This window comes from Aptenodytes patagonicus, chromosome 30 (genome assembly GCF_965638725.1).
Source record: "Aptenodytes patagonicus chromosome 30, bAptPat1.pri.cur, whole genome shotgun sequence".
NCBI classification, from domain to species: Eukaryota; Metazoa; Chordata; class Aves; order Sphenisciformes; family Spheniscidae; genus Aptenodytes; species Aptenodytes patagonicus.
The window spans coordinates 21,305-35,333 of NC_134978.1; the positions used below are offsets into that span (position 1 = coordinate 21,305).

A 14,029-nucleotide genomic window follows, 5' to 3' on the forward strand; every position below is an offset into this window, starting at 1 on the left:
AAGATGCCAGGTCTTATCAAAAATTGCAGGACGAATTTTGAAGCTTGCCGGCAAATTTTAAATCTAATCCTCCGCTTAAGCCAGCGCAGGCCCCACCGCGATTATCCTCCCGGAAAAAATAAATATATGAGTGTTTTACAACAGCAAAACGAACCGCCCCGTCCCGCTCGGGGTCGTTAGATTAACGTCATCGTAAACGCGCCGTGTCAAAAGTATGCCTTGAAACGTCTTAAAAGGTCTTTTGAAAGGTCTTAAAGGGTCCTAAAAGGTCTTTTAAAAGGTCTTAAAGCGTCTTAAAATATCTTAAAGGGTCCTAAAAGGTCTTTTAAAAGGTCTTAAAGCGTCTTAAAATATCTTAAAGAGTCCTAAAAGGTCTTTTAAAAGGTCTTAAAGCGTCTTAAAAGGTCTTCAAACATCTTAAAGGGTCCTAAAAGGTCTTTTAAAAGGTCTTAAAAGGTCTTAAAGCATCTTAAAAGGTCTTAAAACACCTTAAGGGGTCCTAAAAGGTCTTTTAAAAAGTCTTCAAAAGTCTTAAAATACAACTTGAAAGTGATTCAACGGTAACGTTGCAAATACCGGGATGGAGACGATCTACGGGACGCTGGGCAAATCCCTGCGGTCAAAGCTTTTCCCCATCTATTTTCTCACAAAGGGAGGGAAAAACCCGGTTTAGGAGAGCAAAAACCCATCGGCGTTGGAAATTCATCGAATAAAAGAGCTTAATTCTCTTAATGAACCTCCTACCCAAAGCGTCATGGGTCAGGTCCGTTCCCCGATGGGGAGATCTCCGGCGTAGACCGAGGCTATCTGTGCCGGAGCCGCGTTGGGCTAAGCCTTTTCCAAGCACCGGAGCGGGAGCCCAAGCCGGATAACGTCGGTCTACGTCGGTCAAATGAATCCCAAATACTCACAGCCGGGATGGCAAATACCGGAGAGACGTCGGATTTGGGGAAAAGCAGCCAAAAAGAGGACAAAAGCATTTCAAAATTCAACCGCAAGAGCAACCCGCGCTTCTCCGCATCCACCCAGCCACCGTTTTGGGGAGAAACGCTCAAAAAAGAGCGTTTTCCGCTCCATCGGAAGCTGGTTTTGCCAGAGAGGAGATCCCGGCGCCTTTCTAGGTTTTAATCGGCGCCGCTCGTTGGAACGAGAAGGGGTTGGCACCGGCGCATCCCGAAACTTCCCACCTTACACCTCGCATCCCCGCCGCCGCGCTCCGGAGGGATCCCCCGAGATCGTCCCTCTAAATCACCACCCGAAACACAACCCGGTCGAGGATCCCGCCATCCGCTCGCTCTCATCGGCTTTGCAGGGGCGGCGGGGGGGGGGGGGCGCGAAAAAAAAAAGAGAATTTTAAAGGAAACGCCATTTTGGCACGTTGGGGATTTGTAGCGGAGGGGTTTAGCGGGTGCGTTTTTTTCCGAGGGGTTCCATTCGGGAATGGGACGCTGGGATCGAGGCTCTGGATTTGGGATGAGCTGGCGTCGGCCAAGACGAACGCTACGCGCTGAGGGGGGGGGGGGGGGGGGGGGATAAACCCGAGTGTATTTTGGTTGACGCCATCGTGAGCTTGGCAGAAATAAAGGTAAATGGGATACAACCTCGTTTAAGAGCCTAAATACGGCAGGTTCGGCCTCCCCCATCCAGCAAGGGGAGAATTTAGCACCAAATAATTTGATTTCCTGGTCGCCGAGAGTCGCCCTGAAACGCTCCATCGAAACCTTTCAACTTCCTTTAAGGGGAGGGGGGGAAAAAAAAAAGCGCCCAATTCTATTAAAAAGACGTTAAAGTAGGTAAATCCGTTAAAAGATACCAGACTCCGGACTTATCCCAGACAGACGCATCCCTAAAAAGCGGAGGATCGCTGGGAAGCGCTGCCAGCACCGGCTCAAAGACGAGGCCGATCAATCCTGCTTAATTTGGGGGGGGGTTTATTCTATTTTGGGGGGGATTTCTGCTCCCTTTTGCAGTGCTGTTCGCCCTACGCACCCAGCCCAGCCACGAAAAGAAATCCGGATTATTTTCTGCCACGTGCGTCTCCCGATTTCCCAACCCGTTGGGGACGCGTAAGTCTCACCGTTGACTTAAGTGCTTGGGATAAGTCCAGCTTAACCTCCGGAGTCCGAGCTGGGAGAGCAGCTAGGAGGAAAAACCAGCTTTAAATGGCGGCACAAGCTTTGCCTCCCTAAAACCAAGGAGGGAACGCTAGCAAGGAAAGCGTAATAATTAAGAAGAACGTGAGAAAAGCCTCATTTCAGCCCGAACGACGGTGGCACGAGGGAGAAGCAGAGAGTTACGCAGAGCAGACGCTGCTCCGGTGATTTAAAATTCCGAATTTAATTTTAAATCCTTTTTTCTCGAGACCTGCCTGTAAAAATAAAAAGGCTTTTACACGTAAAACCCCGTTTCCCCCGTCTTTCTCCGTCCTCTGTGGCGCGAGCGGTGCCGGCGAGAACGCTTTATGCCTCTCCTTTGAGGGAAAAACGCGGCGTTTTTCTAAAAACACAAATCTAGATCATTAGCCAGACAAAGAGCTACCTTGGCGCACGCCGGTTTTTTTAGCTCCCGCGCTCGCGTCCAAGTTCAGCAAGGAAAAGCTCATGAAAAAACCATCGCGTCGGGCTTAAGAACTGCCAGAGACAACATCGCTACTGCCAAGCTGGCCGCGTCGAGCCCAGAAACGAGCAACGGGCGGCTGCGGATATTGGGGGTTTGGTTTTTTTTTTTTTTTCATTATCAAGACAATAAAAAAATAAAAATAAAAATTAAAATTAAAATTAAAAGACCGAGCCAGGAATGAAAACGTATTTATTTATACAGAAACCAGGTCTAGGACTGAGTCGTTAAATAAGCTGCGTCTAACCTGTTTCTGAATCTTCGCTGTCGGAGGAGCTGGACTCGCTGGTGCTCTCGGACTCTGAGGAGGAGAACCCCTTCATTTTAGAGGAACCAGCAATTACGTCCACTTTCTCCGCTGCAAGAAGACAACAGTACGACATCGTTAAAGGATAATTAAGAACCCCGAGTCCTGCCTGGTGCTGCCCGCTCCTCCCAAACCTGCCCGCTCCTCCCCCGCCGACACCAGCAGCCACCCCGGGGGCTGCCCAAGACCCGCCGCGGCCAGACGTTCCGGCGGATGGGCCGAGCCAAGCTTTAATCCTGCGCCTCTGCTTATCGCTAGCGCCGATTCGAACTAGCTGGGGCGTAGCGGGGTCTCGGCGGTCTTTGGGGTGACCATTTTTGACGGGGTGGAGCGTGACGGGGGTGTCCCCTTGCGTCGCCATCCAAAGCGGGATGGGGACGTTACCGATGGACGCCGGCCGGGATTTAAGCCCGTCCCAGCAGACGTCCGGCTCCACGACGCGCCCCTGCTTGGCTCGAGCGAGGTCTTCCTTCGTCCTCCTAAACCCCTCCGGGGTAGAAAGGTCTGGCTTTACCCAACCGCTGTAGGCTGGCCTAAGACCGGGGGGGGTCTTCTCCTCCCCCTTGCTTGTGCCCCAGCCGGAAGCCGGCGCTTCATCCGGCGTGGCTGCGTGATTCGGGGCTGAAAACTCACTTTTTGGTTGGGTTGGTTTTTTTTTTTTAGCTGCATCAACTCGCTGGGCTAAGGGGGCGGCGGGAGGTTGGGGCAGCGGGAAAGCGTGAACCGGCCTTGTTTTTAACAGCGTAACAGAGAATAAAGACGGGCAGCCGCTTTAGCAGTTGCTTTACTAAACCCCCAAACCCCTCAACTGAAGTAAAAAAAATCAGAAATCGAAACGTTTTGCTCGGGTACGGAAGGACGAAGGAACCTGCCAGGACTTGGCCGGGTTGGTTTGCCACCGGGATTTATCCCGGGAAGTCATCGTCACCCCGTGGCCACGGGAAATGGAGAGATTCCCTTTCAAGTCCCTTAATTCCTCCCCCCGTCGCTGCCACGTCCCCTTTTGCTGGGGGCGATTTATGTAAAAAAAGTGTTTATCTGGTCTTTGGTCATGAATAAATACGTGTATTTATTATAGAAATACATATTTTAAGATGTATTAAAAATAAAAATGGGTATAAATAGATCTAAAATGTATTTAAAATGTATTTAAGAGATGTAAAATAGGTTTAAAATGTATTTAAAATAGATTTAAAATGTATTCAAAATGTATTTAAAATAGATTTAAAATGTATTTAAAATGTATTTAAAATAGATTTAAAATAGATTTAAAATAGATTTAAAATGTATTCAAAATGTATTTAAAATGTATTTAAAATAGATTTAAAATGTATTTAAAATGTATTTAAAATAGATTTAAAATGTATTTAAAATAGATTTAAAATGTATTTAAAATAGATTTAAAATGTATTCAAAATAGATTTAAAACGTATTCAAAATGTATTTAAAATAGATTTCAAATAGATTTAAGTAGATTAAAATAGATTAAAATATCAAAATAGATTAAAGCATACCAAAATAGATTAAAATACCCATTAAAAAATAAACCCCAGGCGTATTAAGGAAGGGGGGAACCCCTCTTCTACCTCCAGAAGCGGAGGTGGGAGGCGCGGGGAGTCCCTCAGCCCGAACCCCGCCGAGCTCCGGAGCGAAGCCCCTGCACCCGACACCCGTCCGGCACACCGGGCGTCCCGCCGGATGCCGAGGGGGAGGAATCCTCGCCCCCCACCCCCCCCGCCCCCGGAAGGGAGCTCTGCCGCTCGTCAGAAAGATCGTTAAGGGGTCGCATAAAACCCGCTGGCGTCAGATCGGAACGACCCCCCTCGCAGCTCTTCGCGAAGAGATTAATTGGGATGAAAATACCGACGGTCAGAGGGGACACGGGAATTGGCGGCCTCGCGCGGGGGCGCCACCGAATTCCAGCCCCCCGGCAGGATTTTGATACACGCGTTGATGCCTCGTTAGAGAAGCCGTGGCTCTTAAATAAAAACCCCCCTTTTTTCACCGGACAAGGGTATCGAGCGCCTAAATACCCGCACTCGTCTTTTTTCCTACCCGTCCCTCTCTCACGACTGGGAAAGCATCGCTGGAATAAGGAAGAAAAAACAGGGTTTAAGGCTAAAAGGTACCTTGAGGTTTCCTCTTCTTCCGTAAACACGACGTCACGTATCTCTCCAGCTCCCGTAAGGTGGATGGTTTTAACGTCTCAAAGTCAATCTCGATCTCATCGGGATTGGAGTTTTTGAGGGAGGGTTCTCTCGACTGGATGATATGGACAACTCGGCCCAGTTTCTCACCGGGGAGTTTATTAATGTCCAGGCTCAGCTGCCGCTTCTCCTCATAGGACATGGGTTTACACTTCTCCTCCTCCTCAGACTCGTAGGCTGGAGGGGGCTTGCTGTTCTTCACCGTCACAGGCTCCTTCTTACTACTTAAGAACAATTAGGAGATGTTATTACAGAACACACCGTAACGCCGAAAAGCAGCTGCTCGGGTCTAACCTCTTACGCGTAACCACTAAATCGCTCTATTTTTACTCTCCATCCTGGAAACGAGCATCTTTTTCTTTTGTAGCTCGAGCTTGAAGCTCAGCCACGAGGCTGGGACTTAGAAAGCTGAGCTCAACCCGCTGTTAAGACAAGAAGGCTGAGCTCAACCCACTGTTAAGACAAGAAAGGCTGAGCTCAAGCTGCTGTTAGACAAGAATACTGGGCTCAAGCTGCTGTTAGACAAGAAAGTTGAGCTCAGTCTGCTCTTAGACAATAAGGCTGAGATCAACCCGCTGTTAAGACAAGAAAGGCTGAGCTCAATCTGCTGTTAGACAAGAAGGCTGAGCTCAACCTGCTCTTAAGACAAGAAGGCTGAGCTCAACCCACTGTTAAGACAAGAAAGGCTGAGCTCAATCTGCTGTTAGACAAGAAGACTGGGCTCAAGCTGCTGTTAGACAAGAAAGCTGAGCTCAGTCTGCTCTTAGACAATAAGGCTGAGATCAACCCGCTGTTAAGACAAGAAAGGCTGAGCTCAAGCTGCTGTTAAACAAGAAAGCTGAGCTCAACCTGCTCTTAAGACAAGAAGGCTGAGCTCAACCCACTGTTAAGACAAGAAAGGCTGAGCTCAAGCTGCTGTTAGACAAGAGGACTGGGCTCAAGCTGCTGTTAAACAAGAAAGCTGAGCTCAACCTGCTCTTAGGACAAGAAGGCTGAGCTCAACCCGCTGTTAAGACAAGAAAGGCTGAGCTCAATCTGCTGTTAGACAAGAAGGCTGAGCTCAACCTGCTCTCAAACAATAAGGCTGAGCTCAAGCTGCTCTTAGACAAGAAAGGCTGAGCTCAACCCGCTGTTAAGACCAGAAAGGCTGAGCTCAAGCTGCTGTCAGACGCCCAAGGCTGAGCTGCCCGTCCCAACGCTCGCTCTCCCAAAGAGATGAGCGGCCCCAGGAGGTAACTCAGAAAAGCAGGAGCGGCTCCGGAGCAGAATTCCTCAACGTCTGCACTTGGATGGACCAAGGCTCAACCGATGCCGCCCGTTCCTCGCCAGGAAAGGCAGGAGGTCTGGCTGCGTCAGGGCCTGACGCCCCATACGGAGAAGTAAAACCCAGCATCCGTAAAAAAAAATGTTCGTTAAGAAGGGGGACCCCCCCCCCCCCCCCCCAGCTACGGGGACTCCTCGACATCACCGTCGGGGTTATCTACGCTTCGGGCACTTCAAAACCGATGGAGGTAGATCTGTAGGTATTTATCCCACCGTTTACAGCAGATTCGGTGCTAACGCAGTTAATAAATGAAGCCTGGGTAGAAAATCACCCCAGAATTAGCGAAGGATGAGGTTAATGGTGTCACCGACGGTCCGCTTCCCTAAAATAATCCGCTGCCGTGCCCGCCGGGGTTTATTCAAAGTCTGAACGCGCTAAACGCTGCGGTGAGGCCCGGGGACGGAGACAAGCTCCAAGATCTCGCTCGTTATTTCCTCCTTTCTGAATTTCATCTCATTACAGCTAAATAAGCCAAACAACTCCTTTTCGCCTCGGGTTAAATGCCAAGATCCTGCCTCCCCTTCGAGCCGGCAGCTGACAAGCGGCAGAGACTCGGCTCTCGGCATCCTACCTCTGAATTTGAAACCTACAGCTTCCCCCCCCCCAAAAAAAAAAGGGAGAGGGAGGAAAAGTGAGAGGCTTCCAGGGTTTGAGATCCAACAGAGCGACTCCACGTGATTCCCCCCCCCCCCCCTTCTCAGCGCGTTCGCTGCAGCCCCGCGGAAAAGCAGCAGCCCCGAAAAACGAAGCTGAACGCACGGTTGGGCCTTGACCCCCAGCAACGCCTCCGGAGGCGTCAGCCCTAGCAAAGGCGTTACTCGTCAAGAATCCTGCGCGTAATTAGGTTAATTAGCAGAGAGCGCTGGGCGGTAAAACGTAAGGCTGACGTGACGGAAGAGGGACGGGGCTGACCTGGAGGTACTGCTGTTGCTGTTGCTTTTCTTGGGCTTCTTGGACGGCGGTTCCTTGGCTTTGCTTTTCTTGGTGTCTTCCAGCTCTTCCTTCTTTTTGTGCTTCTCTTTCTTCTTCTCCTTCTTGTCCTTCTCTTTCTTCTTTGGTTTGTTCTGCTGTGGCTGGGACAGGGCTGCAAGCTGTTCATGCACTGCTTTAAGCTGAGAGGCAGACACACACACACACACGAGATCAAGATACTTTGGCCCAGCACCTCCTCCTCGTCCATATTAATTAACTTCTTTCTCTACCGCCCAAACGCTCTCTCATCGTTCGCTGTTAAGGAAGTCGGTTCCCTCCAGCTTCTCATCACACCGCGATTTCTGTACATTAAAGTGTTGACCGCTGCAAGGGGAAGGAGACAACCTCTTCACGGGTGTTCCTCCCCGCTCAGGCAGAAGTGGGCTGCTCGCTTCGTCAGCGCTAGCGATGCTTTAATTACCAGCCCTAACCATGCCGTGAACGGGGAGGACGCGGGAGATAAGGCTGCGGGTTGGAGCCCTGCTCCTTATCTCACGGGCTTCCCCCACGCTGGGTAAAACCTCGCTCCAGCCCACGAGTTTGGGCAGCCCAGGAGCGTCCCTGCCTGTTCAGGAGCAACCTGCCTGCTCTGGAGCATCCCTGCCTGCTCGGGAGCATCCCTGCCTGCCCAGGAGCGTCCCTGCCTGCTCAAGAGTGTCCTGCCTGCTCAGGAGCGTCCCTGCCTGCTCGGGAGCGTCCCTGCCTGCCTGCCCAGGAGCGTCCTGCCTGCTCAGGAGCGTCCTGCCTGCCCAGGAGCATCCCTGCCTGCTCAGGAGCAACCTGCCTGCTCTGGAGCATCCCTGCCTGTTCGGGAGCATCCCTGCCTGCCCAGGAGCGTCCCAGCCTGCTCAAGAGTGTCCTGCCTGCTCAGGAGCATCCCTGCCTGCCTGCCCAGGAGCATCCCTGCCTGCTCAGGAGTGTCCTGCCTGCTCAGGAGTGTCCTGCCTGCTCGGGAGCATCCCTGCCTGCCCAGGAGCGTCCCTGCCTGCTCAAGAGTGTCCTGCCTGCTCAGGAGCATCCCTGCCTGCTCAGGAGCATCCCTGCCTGCCTGCCCAGGAGCATCCCTGCCTGCTCAGGAGTGTCCTGCCTGCCCAGGAGTGTCCTGCCTGCTCAGGAGCATCCCTGCCTGCCCAGGAGCGTCCCTGCCTGTTCAGGAGCAACCTGCCTGCTCTGGAGCATCCCTGCCTGCTCAGGAGCGTCCCTGCCTGCTCTGGAGCATCCCTGCCTGCTCGGGAGCGTCCCTGCCTGCTCGGGAGCATCCCTGCCTGCCTGCCCAGGAGCGTCCTGCCTGTTCAGCAGCGTCCCTGCCTGTTCAGGAGCGTCCCTGCCTGCCCAGGAGCGTCCCTGCCTGCTCAAGAGTGTCCTGCCTGCTCAGGAGCATCCCTGCCTGCCTGCCCAGGAGCATCCCTGCCTGCTCAGGAGCGTCCTGCCTGCCCAGGAGCATCCCTGCCTGCTCAGGAGTGTCCTGCCTGCCCAGGAGTGTCCTGCCTGCTCTGGAGCATCCCTGCCTGCTCGGGAGCGTCCCTGCCTGCCTGCCCAGGAGCGTCCTGCCTGCCCAGGAGCATCCCTGCCTGCTCTGGAGCATCCCTCCCTGCCTGCCTGCCCAGGAGCGTCCCTGCCTGCTCAGGAGCGTCCCTGCCTGTTCAGCAGCATCCCTGCCTGCCCAGGAGCGTCCCTGCCTGCTCAGGAGCATCCCTGCCTGCCTGCCTGCCCAGGAGCGTCCTGCCTGTTCAGCAGCGCCCCTGCCTGTTCAGGAGCATCCCTGCCTGTTCAGGAGCAACCTGCCTGCTCTGGAGCATCCCTGCCTGCTCGGGAGCAACCTGCCTGCTCTGGAGCATCCCTGCCTGCTCGGGAGCGTCCCTGCCTGCCTGCCCAGGAGCGTCCTGCCTGCCCAGGAGCATCCCTGCCTGCTCTGGAGCATCCCTCCCTGCCTGCCTGCCCAGGAGCATCCCTGCCTGCCCAGGAGTGTCCTGCCTGCCCAGGAGCGTCCTGCCTGCCCAGGAGCGTCCCTGCCTGCCCAGGAGCGTCCCTGCCTGCTCAGGAGCGTCCTGCCTGCCCAGGAGCGTCCTGCCTGCCCAGGAGTGTCCTGCCTGCCCAGGAGTGTCCCTGCCTGCTCTGGAGCGTCCCTGCCTGCTCAGGAGCAACTTGCCTGTTCAGGAGCATCCCTCCCTGCCTGCCTGCCCAGGAGCATCCCTGCCTGTTCAGCAGCGTCCCTGCCTGCCCAGGAGCGTCCTGCCTGCTCAGGAGCGTCCCTGCCTGTTCAGCAGCATCCCTGCCTGCCCAGGAGCGTCCCTGCCTGCTCAGGAGTGTCCTGCCTGCCCAGGAGCAACCTGCCTGCTCTGGAGCATCCCTGCCTGCTCTGGAGCATCCCTCCCTGCCTGCCTGCCCAGGAGTGTCCCTGCCTGCCTGCCTGTCCAGGAGCATCCCTGCCTGCCCAGGAGCATCCCTGCCTGCTCAGGAGCGTCCCTGCCTGCTCAGGAGTGTCCTGCCTGCCCAGGAGCGTCCCTGCCTGCCTGCCCAGGAGCATCCCTGCCTGCTCAGGAGCGTCCCTGCCTGCCCAGGAGCATCCCTGCCTGCCCAGGAGCATCCCTGCCTGCTCAGCAGCATCCCTGCCTGCCCAGGAGCGTCCTGCCTGCCCAGGAGCATCCCTGCCTGCTCAGGAGTGTCCCTGCCTGCCCAGGAGCGTCCCTGCCTGCAGGCAGCTAATTCCTGCCATGGGGGACCATCTCGTGTGTCCTAACAGGAACTGGAAGGACCGTCCTGGAAAGCACAAATTCCTTCGTGCTTCACTTTAAAACTAACGATTTTGGAGCACTTTGCAGCTGATGGTCACTACTGTACAACTAGAAAGTCTACGGCTTTGAGCAAAGGCCCCGAGGCCACCAAGTTCAAGAAGAAGGACACGTTGGGCACCCCCAATCCATCACGACGGATGCGGTACCTGTTCCTGGAGCTCCGCCAACCGCTGAGCTCGCTCTTCCTCGGAGTCATCCGATGAGCTGTCGCTGTCGGAGGAGCTATCGCTGCTGCTATCGCTAGACGAAGGGGGAGCCACCTTGGTGGGAGGTGGCACCACCACGGGAGAAGAAGCTGGAATCACAGGTTCTTCCGGTTCATCCGGCATCTTGGCGAAGCGCATCTCGAACACGTCCTGAAAATACAGGGGAAAAAATAACGCGAGGTTTGGCACAGTAGGATCCTACAAGCGCGGCTGCGATCTCCAGGCCGTTCCCTACGGACTCGTGGTCTCTACCCGAGCAGTCAACACACCGCGTGTCGCAAGACCAGATCATTTCCTGAAAGCTCCAAGTCCACTTGGAATTTTGACCGTCTCCAAGATGGTCTGGGGGGGGGGAAATTTACCGGCAAGAAGGACAAGACTCATTTAAAAGCCGCATCGTCCAGGTTCCTGAGATCTTCTACATCTTCTTCCGCAATGGATTCGCGGAGAGCTCAAGGCAGGAACCGCAGCCGCAGCTCCGCTGTCGCAATCCCCTCTTCAGCCTACCTGGATTCTCCCAACCCATGTCCCGTGAAAACCACCACGATTCAACCCAAACACTCCTGCACGGATGTTTCCCGTTATCCTCCAGAGTGAGGGATGCGAAGCCGGTTTAATTCCAGTTGTCCCAACAACGTCAAAGTCCTTTTTCCTCCTGAAGCCTGATACGAAAGCCCATTTTCATTTAAACCTAAGGCAAGGCAGGTAAGTAAGGTGGGAGAGCCCGGCTGCGTTCAGAGCCCGGCTGCGTTCAGAGCCCGGCTGCATTTCTCGGTGCCTGCTGACTTTCGCTGAAGGAAGGGTTTTCAGTGTGGCTGTTTTAGTTTCCCAGAAGAGGAACAAGTGCCACCTGCACCCCAAAACGAGATCTTTTTTCCCCAAGGTGCCACCTTGTGAAGGGCGAAGCACTTGCAGACAAAAAAAAATGCCATTTTTTCGCATCTCCTACAAGGCGAGACCTGAAAATGGGCTCGATTCACCTGCTTTTAGGAGTTTAGAAGTCAGGCAGTTATTTCTGAGCTTAGCAACTCGCCCCAGGCTCCTTCTGGAGCCCGTAAGGAGCCCGGCAACTCCCCCAAGATGACTCAAGCGATGGTGGGAAGGACAACCCGAAGGCGGCACAAATGTCGGCGTCCACCTCTTCAATACCGAGTCATAAAAAAATAAAAGGTAATTTCTCCTCCTGCCCAAAGGTTTGACTTTCAGTCTACGGTTACTATTTGGTTTTTTTCTATTTTCCAAGTCCTGGGTGCGTGGCTGTGACCAGAAACCCACCAGACAAGATCTGTGGTTTATTTCTAAAACCCAACGGACTGTAAATATTAAACCGTGCGCACGTTCATATAGATTTACACGACTTATCCAAAACCCTTCAGCAAGTCCAACACCCCGCGATACCAAATCACGCCGATTTAACTCATCGCTCGAGCGCGGGAGCAACGTTTTCCTTCCTGAAGGCTTCCCGCTCTTCTAGTTCGGGCTCATCCTTGTGATTTTAAGGACCCGTTGGGCTCTCCCCTACCTCGACATACGTTATTTTGCCACCTTCCTTCTTAAATCCGAGCAGGTGGAGCGCTGCTGGACCGCATTTCTCCATCCTCAGCCTCCTCGCGGCCTTTACTCGGGGCTTTTTTTCAGCAGCGACGGCTTTTCCGGGCGCTGTAGCTGTTGGTTTGCTGCTTCCATCTGCTGGCAGAAATGCCGTCGACTTCATTTACGCGCTCAGGCTCAAATTTCAGGGGAAGGAGCGGAAAATGCTGGAGGGAAAGGAGAGATTCCCCAGCTCCTCCAGCGACGGCATGGCTTGCGGGAAGACGGAGGCAGGCACATACATTTGTCACTGATTCACCGCACTTAATGGCTGTTTACAACCTAATTATTGTTTTCCGCGAACCAGAAGGTCCGGTGCTTGATTACCACCGGCAGGCAACGCTACACCTGCCGTATACACTCGATTTCTAAACTCTCTAGGGTCAGAAATAAAACCTTCCTCAGTTTTTTTTTACACCTATCTCGTCTTTTAACGAACAGGAAAGCCAATTTCAAGTTCCTTTGAGCGAAGTGAAAAAGCAATCCACCAGTTCGGAGCACCTGGCTTACGAGAAGCCCTCGGTGTCCGAAGGATCCCTAGGAATCCACTCAGGAAAGGACGGAAGAGAAAACCCCGTGAGTAGGTAACGAGCCGATTAATGCCTTCTTAATCAGGGATTCTTACTGCTTGCTGTTCTGTACATCACCGGTACCCGCTGACCCGTCCTCGCCCAGACAAACACAAACCATAAACCTCTTCCACGAGCTGGCATTGACCCTGAAAATCCAAGCCATCAGCTTCCGACGATGAAGCGGTAACGAAGAGCAGAAAACCGAGTTATTTCAGAGGCTGATGTTTGCAGGACGGAGCGGTAACGCGGCAGGCGGCGACCGGGGCTGTCTATTAAGCAAGACACCGCGTACATTGTTTACGGGAACTCAAGTCCCAGCTTGAATCCTCAGCCTGGTTTCCAAACCTCAGCAGCACTCTAGAAACCTCCCTTTTTTGGTTTTATTTCTGAAATCAGTTTTCTAGGGGCGGGAAAAGCAAACGGAGAGGTGCCACCTTGGTCTCAACCAGGTGAGGAGCGGGATCCAGTTGGTGTTTCGGTACCCACCTCCGTCGCATCGCCACTACGGGGCTGCCCTGAAATTTAATGCCCGTTTTCCGGGGACTATTACATGCAAAAATCACTTTTTTCACCTTTATGTCAGAACTAAAGTTTCCCGAGCGGTTGATCTTTGCAGGGATGTGTCCCCGAGCCTGGCCGCGGGATCGATGCGGATGAAACCCCCATCTCGTACTGCCCTCGGTCCGGAGGGAATCCCCTGGCAATGACGGTCGCTGAGAATTTTCCCCCGTAAAACGGGGCGAAGAAAAGAAAAGCCCCAAGTTTCCGTGAAACTCTTCAGCCTGCGACAAGAGTGACTGGAATTTCGGATCAGATTCATTCCGCTGCTGGTTGGGAAACGCTCCAAGACGTCGCCTAAAGAGGCTGCGAAGTTCTTCGTTAGACCAAAAGAAGAAGAAAAGAGCAGCCAGAGGGTGAGCATCGTGTTTTCCAGGCATCTACTTGCCATAAAATCCAGAAAAAACATGAGTAAGATGCTGAATTCTACTAAATTCACGCTAAAAGCATGCTGAAACACACATTTTCTCAGCGTGTCCCCGCCCCAAATTAAACCAGCCCAAACCTGAGCTCTATTTGTACAAAAGCATCACGAAAAAAAGACGAGCCCCTAAAAACTGAGGCCACTTCTCGGAGGACGCGCGTGCCGGGTTTGCCGCCGCTTCGTTGCCTCGACCCTCGGTCGCAGCTTCGCGTCCGGATGGAAGCGAAAGAGCTGGCAGCCTTTTCACGAGCCGCTGTTCTCCTCCAAGTTCCTTCGACTTCAGCGGAGGGGGAAGCTGCGTCACGCGGAGGTTCTTCCCGCGAGGTTTCCAGGTAGCAAACGCCAGCAAAGCTGTTAATAGGCAATTTCTCCTTTTTTTGGGTTGTTTCTCAAGTCAAACGTCCTGCAACCTACTAGTTTTTCCCCCAATTTAATAGCTTTCCCCCCAATTTAATAGC

The 14,029-nt window shown here is 53.3% G+C and overlaps 1 protein-coding gene across 9 annotated transcripts in view; it reads right to left on the reverse strand.

Annotated features, from left to right (window-relative positions):
- Positions 1-14,029, reverse strand: part of BRD4 (bromodomain containing 4) — an 83,017-nt gene that overhangs the window by 19,135 nt on the left and 49,853 nt on the right. For 8 of the 9 annotated variants that reach the window (XM_076360803.1, XM_076360811.1, XM_076360802.1 and 5 more), the window contains 4 exons: positions 10,368-10,577; positions 7,367-7,566; positions 5,053-5,354; positions 2,864-2,974 (listed from right to left, as the gene is read on the reverse strand). In XM_076360803.1, coding sequence (XP_076216918.1) covers positions 2,864-2,974; positions 5,053-5,354; positions 7,367-7,566; positions 10,368-10,577 — 823 coding nt within the window. The remainder of the gene's footprint in view (positions 1-2,863; positions 2,975-5,052; positions 5,355-7,366; positions 7,567-10,367; positions 10,578-14,029) is intronic. The other variant, XM_076360805.1, reaches the window with a different exon arrangement.